Source organism: Athalia rosae, chromosome 1 (genome assembly GCF_917208135.1).
Source record: "Athalia rosae chromosome 1, iyAthRosa1.1, whole genome shotgun sequence".
NCBI lineage: Eukaryota > Metazoa > Arthropoda > Insecta > Hymenoptera > Athaliidae > Athalia > Athalia rosae.
In genome coordinates this window covers 2814104-2829060 of record NC_064026.1, presented here as the reverse complement: position 1 = coordinate 2829060, position 14957 = coordinate 2814104, and the positions used below count along the sequence as shown (strand labels likewise).

The window sequence follows — 14957 nt, the reverse complement described above, 5'->3', positions numbered from 1 at the left end:
ATGAAAATGAGACGAAGTAAGAGAAGAAAAAAAAAATTTTTTTTTTTCTCTCTCTTAATTGCAGATCTCGACTGCTAGGGGAAAATTATTGCGGCAAGACGACGGACACCGATGATTCAATACATTCATGTACACTCATAGTACGTGCGTGCGATGCCTTCCTTTACATGTACAACATACAGCTATACATAGATATGTACCGCGATAAATCGCGACCATATGCACGTAACTTCGTGTGTACGATTATGCATACATGTGTATTGAAAAATTGCAGCCGCGGGGACATTACTCTTGTTTATTACATTAAATATTCTTTCCGTCAATGTTATCTGCTTTTCGACGTTTCATTTTATTTTCACGTATCGTACACGAGCGGTGATAATGCGTTATGTGTGCGAATATAGAATACGTGCAGTTTGCGACGATCGAAGTTTTTTTTTTTATTTTTTTATTTATTCGTTTCTTTTATTTTTTTTTTTTATTTGTTCATTTTTTGTTTCGTTTCCCTCTGACTTGCCCACCGACCGATTCGATCGACAATTTTCAATCAAACCGAACATTAAATTAAAACAGAGGAGATCGCGATAGGTTCGGAAAAAAAAACAGAAAATAAAATAGAATAAAATTGAATCAAATCTGCGCAAGAGTCTCGCTGTACTCGTTATTACTTGTGTATCGTATTGTACTGGGTAATATCAGAAAACAATGCAAGTTTAAGGATACCTATATCAAGCGAATAAAAAGAGATGGATAGATGGGATATATACACGGAATACGATATATACGACGATGAACTACATGTATCCGTCAGTTCGTGTATCGTAACGCAATTACAATACACCGCGTCCTTCCTATTGTGCGAAATAAAGTAACTGTACGGAGGTAAAGATCGGATGAAATTGAAAAGAAAAAATTCTTCTAATTTCTTGAAAACTGATTGAACGAAGAGAACGAACGATCGTACCCGAGGGCTCCCAAAACCGATCGAAGAAAAATAAAACGAAAACGCTCCTTGAAAGAGATTGGATAATTAATCGGCGTATCAAAGTATACGTGAACAAGTAATACACAACAATCGTAGGACGCGAGAGGAGCTTTATAGGTTCGGTCTGTCTCTCCGTCTATCCATCTACGTCCGTCCGTCCGTCCGTCCGTCCGCTTATCTCCCATTCGGTGGTGTAATGCACGTGTACGTCAAGAGCAAGGCAGACGGAGGCGGTAGTATAATACGCACGTACGCACGGAAGACCCCTTCCCCCTCCCCGTACTCCACCCCCGTAGTTCACTCACTCACTCGGTGTGACCCTCCGGCCCCCTCGCACTCCTTCCGCAGCCACCGTGCGCACCTTCATTCAGAGACCCGCCCGCACTACGCACAACAGGAACAACCACGCGGCCGCTCAACGCTCACCGTTCGTTCACTCACTCGCTCGCTCGCTCGCTCGCTCACTTACTCACCGACTCCACTCATTCGCCTCTAACTTCTTCTACTCACTCACTCACTCACTCACTCACCATCAACATCAGCGCAAGTAACGCTTCACACTTCACGCATGGACGGTCAAACGGTCGACGTACGGCCCGCGTTAAACTATCCCATAAAAATAATAAGAACAACGGCGGTGGTAATAACAATGGTAATGATAATAACAACGAACGCCACTCGACCGCACCGACCTACGGTACGGGAGAATCGTATTCCCATAAATCTATCATGTAAAATAACGAGTACGATCGACGGGGGCACTACGATAGGACGATACGTTACTGGCGAGACCCCCCTGAACCGAACGTTCCCAACGGTCTTTCGGTTCCCGTTGGGGTGGTGTTGGTGTTTGTTGGTGATATCGCGACGGTGTGCTGGTGGTGGTGGTGGTGGTGCCTCGCTTTCCTCGGGAATTCTGTTATAGATTTAAATTTTTTACAGCGAAGATATTGATTGTTGCTTTTTATTAATGTAACATTAAAGTGGCGTCGTCGGTGGAGGTGGAGGTGGAGGAGGTGGTGGTGGTGGAATTGGTGGGAGAAGAGCAGCAGCAGCAGCAGCAGCAGCAGCAGCAGCAGCACCGGCAGCAGCAGCCAGGCAAGGGGGCAGCGAAATAAAGGAGAGGGAGTTCGTCCGACGACGCGCGGACCGAGGGGCGAGAGGAGCGAGAGGGACGGGGGCGGGAGGCCGCGCGAGTAGCTTCGAAGAGGGGAGGTACATAAGACCCGCGACGGACGAACGGGAGCGAAACGAACCCGTCGACGGGGGGACGAGGACGAGCGACGAAGGAGGGGACGGAAATAGTGCCATAAATACGAACATTTTTCGGTGGGGTTCCCTGTTTTGACAATCATCCCCTCTCTACAAGATACTTCGTCAAGGGAACCTCCTCCCCCCTCCCGTTTTCCTCCTGCAATTTTACCAGGCACCTTCTTTTCTCCCCCTTATAAATATAATACGTACACACACACACACGCGCGCGCGCGCCCGCGCGCGTATATACATTTTTCGGGCTTGTTCCGCCACCCCTCCGCCCTCCCATTCCGCTACCCCTCTTTTTTTTACCGCTAACCACCCCTGGTTCGCCACTGGCGGATTCGCGTTCGCCACCCCCCCCCCCCCCCCCCTTTGCGATTCCCCGTGGATCGCCCGTTCCTTCTCCCTGAAAAAAAAGAAACCCCCCTATACGTGCTGTACGTATAGATATTTTATACATTTTGCTCGTTTTGACATTTAATATGAAAGTTAAGCCCACCTTAAACTTTGAAGAATTTCGAGCCCAGGAGAGCTTGCGGTATATATCGTAACAATGGAGAAATTGATAATTGAAAATACATATCGAAATGGAAGAACCGAGAACGGGAAAACATATATTGGTACGTATACCTACACGTATACTATACGTATATTCACACACTTTATTTTTCAGGGCGGAGTACCTATGCGATACGTGAAATGACATAAAAAAATATACATTAAACAAAGAGAAAGAGAGAGAGAGAGGGAGAGAGAGAGAGAAAGAGAGAGAGAGGGAAAAACAGTTAACAGCGTTTTTTTCTCCCTATTTTTCCCCTTCTCCAAGTTTCCCTTCCGGTATATTATAAATGAATGTTTCAAAATCACCGGCGTTCGTGATGGTGGTGGGCGAGTTTCGAACATCGTCGTCATAAGCGCGTTCAGAAAAATTTGAATCAAATTAAGGTTCCTATAGCTAACTTATCTGTAAACTGATAGCGGCGTAACCAATGGAAGAAAAAAGAAAAAATAGAAAATAGAAAAAAAGAAAACACGAAGCAAAACTAACTTAAAAGTTTAGAGAGAGCTCCGCGTTGAAAACTTATTTTTATTTTTACGTTCTTTTTCCATTTTTTTCCCCAATTTATTTTTCATTTATTATTACTATTATTACAGCGATGATTATTGTCGTCATTCTTTTTTCTATTTTTTCTTCTTTTTTTTTTTTTTTCGGTATTTCTTTTTATGCTCCACGAACTATACGAGCAAAGAATTGGTTTCTTTCAAAGATATTATAAATATATACACGGACACATGCACAAATGTTGTACATGGATGTTCCTATATAGAGTCGGAACGAGATACATGGAATACATAGGTATACATATATAATACTGAAAAGTCACCTAGTTGGAAGGTATAAGGCATGAACGAGGTTACAAATAAATGTTACACCTAGTCGGTCAATAAATTTCACCGGTAAGTTGAACGCAAAAAGATTGGGAACAAATAATATTCACACCGTATCTGTACAATATCTATTTGAATGAAAAAAAAACAGACATGATAATAAAACAAGAGAAATAAAAAATCCGATTAAATTTCATCAAAAAAAAAAAAAGTTACTATCTTCGACACATAATATGGTACACAGGGAGAATAATTGCACCGATTGAAAATTTTTGTTAATTTAGATAGAGAGTTCGTTCAATGATAATACGTGCATGTAATATAAAAATCTGTACGGGTATATAATGTACAAAGGTATATTTATTACGTATACATACACATGTAGCCATCACATGCCTATACGTACATACATATAGGTATATACCTACGGCAAACTCAAGTTTTCTACGCTGTGAAAAATTATACATACATCGCGCGCGCGTATGATGGAAATTTAAGAGCCGGCGTGTATAACATCCACACGCGCATCTCGTCTATGTTCACATACCGTATGATGTATAGTACGATATACCTATATACCGATATATAGTAGTATGATGCCTGTATCTCCGTGTTACTACACGTGCGGCGATGTGTTCGTGTTCCACGAAGGAAGTTGAAATGATTAAACTAAGTTTTACGTACAGTCATCTCAAAAATAAGAGAAAAATAAAAAGATTAAAAAACTGGGTAAGAAAAAATCGATGAAAAAAGTATGGAGAAAAAAAAAAAGTAAAAACAAAAAAAAAGACCTATCGTAATAACAGGATAACTTAGACCGTTCCTAACTTTCGTGATGGTTGTCGTTGAAATAGTAATAAACTAGAATCTCTCCGCGGTATACCCGGTGTATTAGAAAATAAAATTGACGGTAATGTCGATACAATGCTCTAACGGCAAATATCTGTTTATAATTATTCGTATCCTCTGTACTCTTTATCATATTTTTCCAGCCGACTTTCTTCTTCGCTTCGCGTTACGACGACGACAACGACGACGACGACGACAACCGACCGACCGATTCTCTTATAAGATTAGGGGGGTATATCCCGATTGGTATGGTCGCGGTGGACGTCGTTTCTATAGTCAAAGAAAGGACGGTTGTCGTTTAATTACAAAATCAATTTATATGATTTGTTCAAAACTGTAGTGGATGACGTCAGCGCGCGACAGGAGGGGTGAGCAAGCAGTGGCCCGCTTGTCACTTGTCTCTGCATCCGTCTCTCTCTTCATCTCTTTTCTTTTTTTTTTTTTTTTTTTTTTTCTTTTTTATTTCTCCGTTTCTCTCTTCCACCCTGCCCCCCCCAGATGGCCCCTGCTTCACCCCCCTCGACTACCACTACCGAGGCATGATCTAAAGCTTTTTTTAATATGAATATACATGCATATATACATATATCTATATAAATTTTTTTTTTTTTTGTATCCCTTAAACGGACAATTGTAATAAAATGAAAATAATAAGATATATAAAGTTGAGTTCGCGTTCTAAAATACCAAGGTTTTATTACTTCCATTAACATTAATAACGGTGCTGTAGTGAGTGAGTGACTGGCGTCGCAACTCCTTAGGAATTTTTAAGTTTTTGTTCGAGGAACGGAGTAAATGAGAAAAAGAGATGAAAATAAAAAGAGAGCGAGATCAGATGAAAGCGGTGATATTTTAAAATTGGATTCATTTCAAATATGATGTACGATATTTCATCATTATCGCATCTCCGTCATCTCAGTTTCCTTGCATAGTCATAAAAGCTACGTATGTACGTTATACGTGTTGTGTTATGTTGCGCGTTTTATGTTACGCCGTCTTTAAAACTCGACTCTACTACAAGTTGCGTACTTGATGCGTGTCGTCGTCCCCTTCATCGTTTTTCCCTCCCCTATCCGCACTACGAACAAACAAACATCAATTCACATCCCATCGTACCGCATACACACGTGGCGAAAGATATCGCGTAATAAATGCCAATATCCATATACGTACACGTATACGTAAATCATTCCAAAAACTACGAGAATCTCTCGTACAGCATCACGTGCGTTGTATTTTACCGGTAAAAACGCGGAGGGAGACGCCGGGTCAGAGGAGAGAAGAGCAGCGGATAGTATTCGCACGTTCGTACGAACGGAGATAAGGGGATACGCTAAATAATTGTCGCGTAGTAATCTGTCGATGATCGGATAATGATAAAGATGTGTCAACTGTTTGTTATAAAGAAAACTTAAGATTAGTAAACTCACGCCCGCATAATAAACGCGCACGTTTGTCCGAGTAGAGCAGAGGCTAGTGGTAGCAAGCAAGCAAGCAGCTCGAGAGCGATGAAGCGAATTACTCACGCCAGCGTTTCGAAGCACGCCACACAGAACGCCACACTCGGCAGAAGCTGCCGTTTGTTTCTCAGTCTCACACACACGCGTTGTTGCTTTTCGAGGCACTTGTGGTCACACACTTCCGACGTTGTCAAAAGAAACACCGGTCAAACCTCGTCTACAGTCGCGTATTGTATTAGCCGGAGAGGTAGATGCACAACCGATCTCAAAACCAATCGACTCTATCGATAATGGAGAAGAAACAAAAAAATGCCGCCAAACACTCGGACAACGACGATGCGATATCTAACCTTCTGTCAACCACCGAGCGACTGACAACGTTTTACGGATTCGCGCACTAATATTCGCCAAAATGGCGTGCTTGCACTCGATCAGGTGGAAAATGCCGGAATGGTACGAAAGATCGACTGACTGCCGAGGTCCGCGGCCCTAAGTGGTTTGACGTTAAGAACGGTGGAGTAACAGAGACGGGAAGAATTTAGAGTAAGAGCGAGATAGATCGAAGGAAAGAGACGGAGATACTTGAACAGAGAAAGAGCGAGCGCGAGAGAAGGACGGGGCGAATACCGGAGCAGGGGAGACGTCGACGGCGGAGTAGGTGGAGATGGCGGAAGAGCAGAGGGGGAAGGAGAAGGAGGAGGAAGAAGCAGTGGATGAGGAGAGGGAGAAACAAGCGACTCCACCGCCACCTCCGCCGCGATAGTCCGTTCGCTTCGGAACCCTCCCGTCGCAGGCGGGCAGGCAGCAGGCAGCGAACTACCTCCGCTTCGCCCCCCCCAAGCTCCGCCGTCCTTCTTTCGTTCGTTCGTCGGTTCGCATTGCCGTTCGTTCGTTCGTATACTCTGGCGTCCGTCGAAGAATTTGTAAAAATCAATATACTCGTAATAAAAGAAGGTAGTGTATTGAAAAAGAGAACGAGAGCGCAAAAAATAAAAATAAATCATAACAATAACAACAATAATAATCATAATGAAGAATAAAAAGAGAGGTAAAGTAAAAAATAAAATGAAACGAAGTAAGAGAAAAGGAGAGGAGGAACGAAAACCAATGGAGAGGAGCGCTAGGGGGTTGCGATCGGAGGGTGGGGGGATGGAGGGAGATGAATTGGAGAGCGAAGGGAGATGAGAAGAAACAAAATTAAAAGAAACGGAGAAATGAAGGGACGGAATGTAGAAAAAGAAACGGGGAAAAAAAAAGAAAAAAAAACAGAAAACGATTACCTGCTCGCTGAACTCGAGATCACCGAGAGTGTTCCTTTTGAGGAGCAGTTGGTGGACCTGATAGGAAGTACCAGGAAGCAGCTGTGGCTGGGATTGAGATGGTTGCAGCTGGTTGTGGTGTTGTCCTGCTCCTTGGGAAAGGACCTGATCGGATTGGCTAGGGATCTCGGTGGTGTTTCCGATTGTTGCTTGAAGGCCGATGTGACGTTTGCCCTTCCAATGGGCTCGCACGTCGTGCAAGCCTCCGTGGGCAACGGAGAACACCTTGTCGCAGAGCGCGCAGTACGCTTTGTGATCATCACCGCGGACTGGCGTTAGCCAGGTTGCGAATTGGTTGTGCGACAACCAGGTTCCTATAAATTTGCATCGGCGTCGTCGTATCCGTGGCGCAGACGCCATATTATTATCCTCCGTCGTCGTCGTCGACATGTTATTCTGAATTTTTATATTAGTTACTGTCTCTTGTTTTTACCGATTTTAAATTCCGTTTATTTTTTCTTCTCTTTGTAGATTCTATGAATATTGTAACATATGTGTGCTCCGATAGATTTATGTAGGCGGAGAGTTGAACTATGAGTCTTTCCTCTCGAATCTGATTAAACAATCGCTGCTAACTAACCTCAAATGAACTGCTAATCAACTGTAAACTCGTTCTCGGTTAAATTGTCGCAGTTCGTAGTTTTATAGGCTTAGTATTAAGTATCTCGTTATTTTTACCGATAGCATAGAAAAATATGAATAATCTTTATACTGTGAACGCGTATGAAAATATACTCGATACTATATAACGGCGTCTGATTTTTTCTATTTTAAAGTAGTATGGTAGAAAAATATAACAAACGTTAACAAAGTACTGGCCGTTTTTCCTTTTTGGACGTCGTCAGGGGGTATAGGGGGAGGGAGGAAATTCGGGGCAAAATTCCAACTTCCAACTGTTGCGCAAAACACGATGCGCATCTTTAGATTTTACCAGGAGGGAGGCGTGGCGCACACGAAAGACCTGCCAGGCTGTCGCAGCAGCTACCGGAAACGATAACGTTGTCATCCTCAACTTCGTAATCAAACCAAAGCAAATCAAATCGACTTGTCGACTTTCGTTCTCGGGGACCAAAAAATTTCCGATCAGTGGTGACCTCGCTTGACCCCCGGTTCGCCTCGTCGCCTCGATTCCGCTGGGTCTGAATCTGATAAAGGGTCATCGTTGTTGTTGCTTCTCTTCCTCATCTCGGACAATGGTACCTGTCACTTGACGATGTTGCATGGATTTTATTCCTCTCATCACCATTTATTTCCATAACCTATACCCTAAGCACCAGCGGCTTTTTTCTGCTATGGCGATCTGTCAACCACCGACACCGCAGTTTCCTTCCAATCCATCGACAACGTTTGGCGCCAACGCTCTCCGGTTCATAACCCTAAAATGATATTATTTTCAGGATGTCTCAGCTTTTTCCGATGACAACTTTGACGTTAAAGATTGGATCAATAAAACTTTCAAGTCAGCCGAGGCTCAGGAAAACAAAGATGTGAGCAAATTGTTCGATTTCATAGATTTTCACCAAATGTCAAAGTTACCTCTGACGTTCGCTATCGATTGTTGCCACACATAGTTAGGATCACTAGGCTTAGGATTCGATGACTTAACACATAAGCTGACCATTGATCCCAATCCCTTCATCATCTGAATATCTTGCCCAATGCATCTTTCAACTTACATCGCATTGTACTTTGCAACGCAGCTCAGAATATTTCTTTTCTGGTCAGGCTTTTGTATCGTCGCTGGTTATGAAGCTGCAACTGTACGTGCAGCAGGTCAATGGAGCTCTTGAAGAAACCAGTCAATCGGTATTGTCAGGATTACCACGTGTCTTACGTGATACACAGGTGCTACAGCAGGAGGCTCTTCTCCTAAGAGAAAAAATGGTTGCTGTGAAACAGGAAATTGCTAAAGTATGTCGAAACATCAACTAATCAATGCTCATACTCTATGATCAGCAATATTTTCTAGGTAGAAAAAGACACAGGACTATCCATGGTTAACTTAGAAAGGATAGATAGGATCAAAACAGACCTACAAACAGCTAAGCAAGGCCTACACGAAGCTGATAATTGGACTGTATTGGCAAACGACGTTGAGGAGGTATTTGCTCTTCAAAAAGACATACGTATTGATAGAAAAGAGTACACAATTCGTTTTTTTACTTCAGGTCTTTGAATCAGGAGATGTTGAAAAAATTGCCAATAAGTTGTCCAGTATGCAAAAATCGCTAACGATGCTGGCAAATGTATTAGACTATGAGGATAAAAAATTACAACTTGAGGGCTTGAAAAATCGACTGGAAGCTATGGCGAGTCCGCGATTGGTTCAAGCTTTCACAGCATCGAGTTTAGGTATCTAGCTTTGTTGTTGTCGATAAACGACTTGGTTAGTGATAGTTGAAGGTTTGATTCCTTTTCAGATCAATCGAAGATGTATGTCAATATTTTCACCAAAATGGATCGGTTACCTCAACTCTTGAAATACTATCATAATTGTTTGAAAGTGTCTTTGGGCCAGGAGTGGAGAAAAACAATTGAAGAGCAACTTGAGCAGGAAGACACTATTATTTGTTGGCTCAGAATTTACTATGACACATTATTATCTACTTGGCTTAATCAGGTATTCGAAATTCTGTGTTTCCTTTTGAGTGCCGCTGACTTTTGTTAATTATTCTAATATTGACTGAAATCCCTTATATAGGTGAAATGGTGTAATCAAGTATTTCCTAATTCCTCGATTGAAACTTTAATCGATGTATATGCAGACTTGTTGCGGAGTCTTTCTCCCAGCTTTATCGAATGTATAGAATCAGCCTTGAAACAACAAGCAAGTGATACTCACTTGGCAACTCTGATTACTTTGAAAGAAAACGTAAGCGAATTTTCTATGAATTTGAATGGAGCTATTGAAAACTCGTCCCAAGGGAAAGCATTGGATCAAAGCTCTCTATTGCTACTGGCGCAAGCTGTATACGCGCCCTATGTTCCATACATAAGCAAATACAGCGTTTATGAATCTGCCAAATTAAATCACGAAATTGAAACTCTAGATTGCATCTACGATGACCTTAGTGATACAATAAACGCACTTTCTCTCAGCATTTCACGAGCAATTGACAATGCGAACAGCGCTAATAGAAGGTGTAAACTGTTCACCGCTGGCTGTGGCTACCCTGGGTTATTAAAAGCACTAAACGTAAGGCAGTCATTGATTACAGTCCTAATTATTTATTGTTGAGAATTACCTAAATCTGTCGATATCATTGATTTGCAGACATATTTCAATCAATATCTGGAGACCTATAAAATAGGCATTCGACAGTTGGAAAGAAAGAAAAACAAACAAGAGGATTGGAATTTATTCCAAATGTGTCTGACCCTGTTGCAGAGCATCGGTGAATTTCTTCAAATATGCTTTTCAATTTACTTTTATCATGATTATTAACTCTTTCCACAAATTCGATGTAGGTGAACTAATGGGGAACATCGAACAGTTTGAAAAAGTACTTGTAACAGACATTGTGGATACTAACAACAAATTACAGAATACTAACAGTCTCTTCACCCGTTACAAAGAATTTTTATTGGATGCTGCGGGAAGAAGAGAGTTGGACAACCTGCTCGCATCTTTTCAAAATCGTAAGAAATATGTTGTTACTGTCTACCGTAGAAAGAGTTTCGGTTAAAAATTGAAACCTATGATTCTTTGCAGAGGATAAAACAATTCTTGATTCTACAACACAATCGATACACAAGTTATGCTCGGACTTGCACAACACAACGTACGAAGTGATATTCGCACCAATTTTTGCTCAATTATTACTCGTGCAAAAGGCACCTGCCTGGTCGTCGGAAGCTAATAGAATGGCAAATTTGAGTTCAGACTTACCAGATTACAGCTTTGCTCCTCAAGAATACATCACTCAGGTGGGACAGTACCTTATGACGTTACCCCAACACTTGGAGCCGTTCTTGCTGAGAGATAATCCGAGCTTAACTCAAGCTTTGAGAGCTGCTGATCCACAGTACGCTCAAGGATCGAGCGAATCCGGGTTCACTGATATTCTCTTGGGAATTGTAGCAAAAGGAACTTGCACAATGTTCCAGGATCAAACACTGGGCATTCGCGAGCTGAATTCTAGCGCTTGTAAACAATTAGCTACAGATATCGGTGAGGTTTCTTGAAGTGATTTGCTACTTTTATGATGAACGATAAGTACCATTTATAATTTAATGTTTTGGCTATTCACTAGATTATCTGGGAAACATTTTGGAAGAATTGGGTCTCTCATTAACCGAGCAACTGCAACAAATGTCTACCCTCCTTAGACTCAGCCCGGAAGATTATCAGAGTGGAAGCTTGGGCTGTAATGCAAGGGTTGTTGCCGCAATTAGACAAATGCGTAATATAACTTCGTCCGGTTAAATTTCCACTAAGACTGCGAATTGTGAATGATTCAATATTGGGAACACATTATAAATCTAGACTGAATTTGAACCTTTCGAGTCGCAAAGAGTTATTCTTGGTCAAGTTTGTGTAAATACGGTATCTAGTATATTAAATAAAAACTATTTCTTTCATTACGTGTAAGTTGAACAATTGCAACCCTCTGCGTTACTCTCGAAATTTGAAATCTCACTAGCAATACACCTCTTTGGTAGACGCGGTAAAACTAACTTCCGAATTCCTTAATTCTTATAACTTAGTGCCCATCTAGGTGGCGCCACGTTATGGATGAACTCTACATGACATCTTCAATAACATTTCCGAATTTAATAATAACAATTGCAGCGCGAATGCACATACCAAAGAGATTGCATACACTTAACTGTTTGTTAGTTGCAGAACGGTACGAAAATTGCAAAAATACTCATCGGTTGTGTAATTATGCCAAATCATTGCCTTTCGCACAATTTTTTCATATTCACGAGAAATTTTCCAGACATCTATAGTTATATGAATTAATTACCCGGGCAACAGGTGTATATGTATGATACAGTGATGACAAAAATAATAATAGCAATACATTCACATTACTTGGCAAATTCTAGATTTCGCAATTAGTAAAAAACTTTCAAATATTTAATACAAAAATGGGATTCATATAATTGTAACAATATGAGAAAGAAGTGACGTAGTTAATGTGTACAGTATTACGCAATGGAAAGCTGATAACCGCTGATGTGAGTAGTTTAATATTTTCGTATTTTATTAATTAAATAGTCATAGGCGTTATTGTTTATTTATTATATAATAATTATTATTTATCTTAAATTCAAAAATTTTTAATTTATATAACTTATTCATCGTAATTCTATCAATAATGCGCTAGTTAACAGCTGTATCATTCACACATCTTTCATACTCACAGGCAATTTTATCATATCGTTATGCATATTTTTCCAAAGCTAACTGCTGTATAGCTGCATTACACAAAGCTAGGTACAAAATATTTTGCAGTTCGTGATACGAACCATTATATTAAAGGAGGGGTTTCACAATTCACGCATTTACAGAGCATCGCGATATATATTTATATATATATTTAATGTTGTTTTTCAATTTCCCCAAAGGTTTATTAAATTCCAGCTTTATTATACAATATAGGAATTCATCGGTTGGTAGAGGTGTGAAAATTCATTATAATTGGATGCAAAAAAAAAATTATCAATGATTATATTAATATTTCACTTTTGTACTACAAGATATCAATTACATAGATACTATGGTAATTTATCTGTAATGAATAAAAAAAAATCATCAATTCAAACCTCTTCCTACCACATGTGGTATGCAAAAGCCATCCTACACCCAGTGGTATGTATAATTATTATGTAAACCTTAGCAAACAGTTATTTAATAATTATCGACAGAAACCGCAATGTTGTTTATTTAGTTTGAAGTTTTTTTTCGTGTTATTTTTTTTCAAGTTTTCTTCTTTCTTTCTTTCTTTTAACATATATTTAGTTTTGTTTCATATATATAGAAAATTATACTAACTACATCAATATATACATAAAAAGGCAAATGTGAAATACCTGAATGTTTTTTATGTGTTATATTATAAAAATATGGTTTTATTACGTTTATCATTATAATCGGTACATATATATTGTAGCAATATATATATGAACGTATACATATATTGCAGCTAATATATTCACATACTTGCAATTTCTTATTTCATTAACTTTTTTCCTTTCTTCTTTTATATTATACATTTATATCATATTAGTACTTTGTGAACAGACGTCAGTCTCGTGTGCCAATCGAAGCGAAATAATTGCCAGTGTTCTCATATTCATATTAAAGAGAGAAATTAAACAATTATCATAGTTATTATTTGTTCAACGTCTATCTTATCCAGGCAATACCTCTCAAGCATTTGCCTTTTATCAAACAACCATAATTCCTTTTTTTTTTTTTTGTAATTTTTCAATCGTTTTTATAATTCATAATAATTGCACGCAAATACATTAATATGCATTCGATGCAACTTCAAATATTCATATGAACCTTCGTTTAACAATTTTTATACTCAAAATTACATGCATTACATTTCATAAAGTAATGAATATAATTTTTCCCCGCTCCGATTCCTCCGCTCGTTATGAGTTTAATGAAATGGTTTCATATTTACATCTATGTAAAGTACATATTTATTTTCAAATATGTAATACTGTTCATAGATCGTTCAATCTCATCAAACTATGTAAGCTTTTTCCGTTTGTTCTATTGAATATACTTCGCGTATTTCAAAATGAATTTTGTCTAGTCATCTCAACCGAGTTAGAACTAGACTACTTGATCAATTACACACTCGTTTCTATAACTACGAAGACTACTTGTATTCGTATATCATAAGATAAAAATAAAAACAAAATAATTGAACTAAAACAAAAATGCCATGATTGGTTTTGATAAAAAAGTAATCTAGTTTCGTAGTTCGGTTTCTGTTTTTTTAGCTACGAGTTATAGGATGAACATTATTCCGAACAATTTTGAATAGGTTATTTGTGAAAAACGATTATCTCTTTGATCGATCGATGTATCACGAGTTTTCTTTCATAGAATTATTATATGAACTCTCTTTAATACTATCGATAGCAAGAATGCTAAAATACACTTGAATACGTAATTATTTTCAAAAAAATTTAAATGTCCGTCCTATTCACCGAAGCGTTATCACTGCTTTGTCGTTACTTTATCTGTAATTTTTTCCCGGAACAAGTATCATGCTGATGGAGTGGCTGATCTATTTTAGAATTGTAAAAAATATTCTAAATAATTCGTTGTTCATGAGGGGTAGTTTTTTTTTTTTTTTTATTGTGGCAAACAAAGAAATAATTCACTTTATTTCCCAGTCATTATTATCCTCAGCTCTGGTTTAACACAATCAAGTGTCCTGATTAATTATCACCTTCGAGAAACACCTTCTTCAATCGGTGTCCCCACTAAAAAAAAAAAAAAAAAAAAAGAAAAAAAAATCAAAAACAAAAATCAAAAACTGATTCAGTCCTTGTGTTCTGGATCTGGTTTATTTTTTGGCTCAATAGCCGAGGTGTGGGGATGATGGGTATTCGTCCCGTTTCTGGGTACCAAAAGAACGTTTCCATCGGCCGATTGTTGGAGGCTGTATTCATACGGGTGATACTGGTTACCATCTGGGTCCCTCAGAGACTGAAAAACGACAGGAG

The 14957-nt window shown here is 39.4% G+C and overlaps 3 protein-coding genes and 1 long non-coding RNA gene across 12 annotated transcripts in view; 2 read left to right on the top strand and 2 right to left on the bottom strand.

The window, feature by feature from the left end:
• Window positions 1-8049, bottom strand: part of LOC105682992 — a 35085-nt gene extending 27036 nt beyond the window's left edge. For both annotated transcript variants that reach the window (XM_012395265.4, XM_012395266.4), the window contains exon 1: window positions 7221-8049. In XM_012395265.4, the coding sequence (XP_012250688.1) occupies window positions 7221-7649 (429 nt within the window). In that variant the 5' untranslated portion in view covers window positions 7650-8049. The remainder of the gene's footprint in view (window positions 1-7220) is intronic.
• On the top strand, window positions 2101-3842 carry LOC125499797. The gene is made up of 2 exons (XR_007276787.1): window positions 2101-2862; window positions 2916-3842. It is a non-coding gene; the product is annotated as an uncharacterized LOC125499797 (long non-coding RNA).
• Window positions 8050-8235: 186 nt separating the features above from the next.
• LOC105682985 (conserved oligomeric Golgi complex subunit 7) lies at window positions 8236-11843 on the top strand. Its single transcript, XM_012395251.4, has 11 exons — window positions 8236-8455; window positions 8657-8746; window positions 8985-9170; window positions 9229-9360; window positions 9428-9611; window positions 9680-9879; window positions 9961-10455; window positions 10534-10654; window positions 10728-10898; window positions 10972-11430; window positions 11513-11843. Exons 1-11 carry the CDS (start codon window positions 8453-8455, stop codon window positions 11683-11685), a joined length of 2214 nt encoding a protein of 737 aa, XP_012250674.2. The 5' UTR covers window positions 8236-8452; the 3' UTR covers window positions 11686-11843.
• Window positions 11844-12486: 643 nt separating this feature from the next.
• The window catches only part of LOC105682990 (segmentation protein cap'n'collar), a 90237-nt gene continuing 87766 nt past the window's right edge, over window positions 12487-14957 (bottom strand). For all 8 annotated transcript variants that reach the window (XM_012395262.4, XM_012395258.4, XM_020850681.3 and 5 more), the window contains exon 13: window positions 12487-14940. In XM_012395262.4, coding sequence (XP_012250685.2) covers window positions 14773-14940 — 168 coding nt within the window. In that variant the 3' untranslated portion in view covers window positions 12487-14772. The remainder of the gene's footprint in view (window positions 14941-14957) is intronic.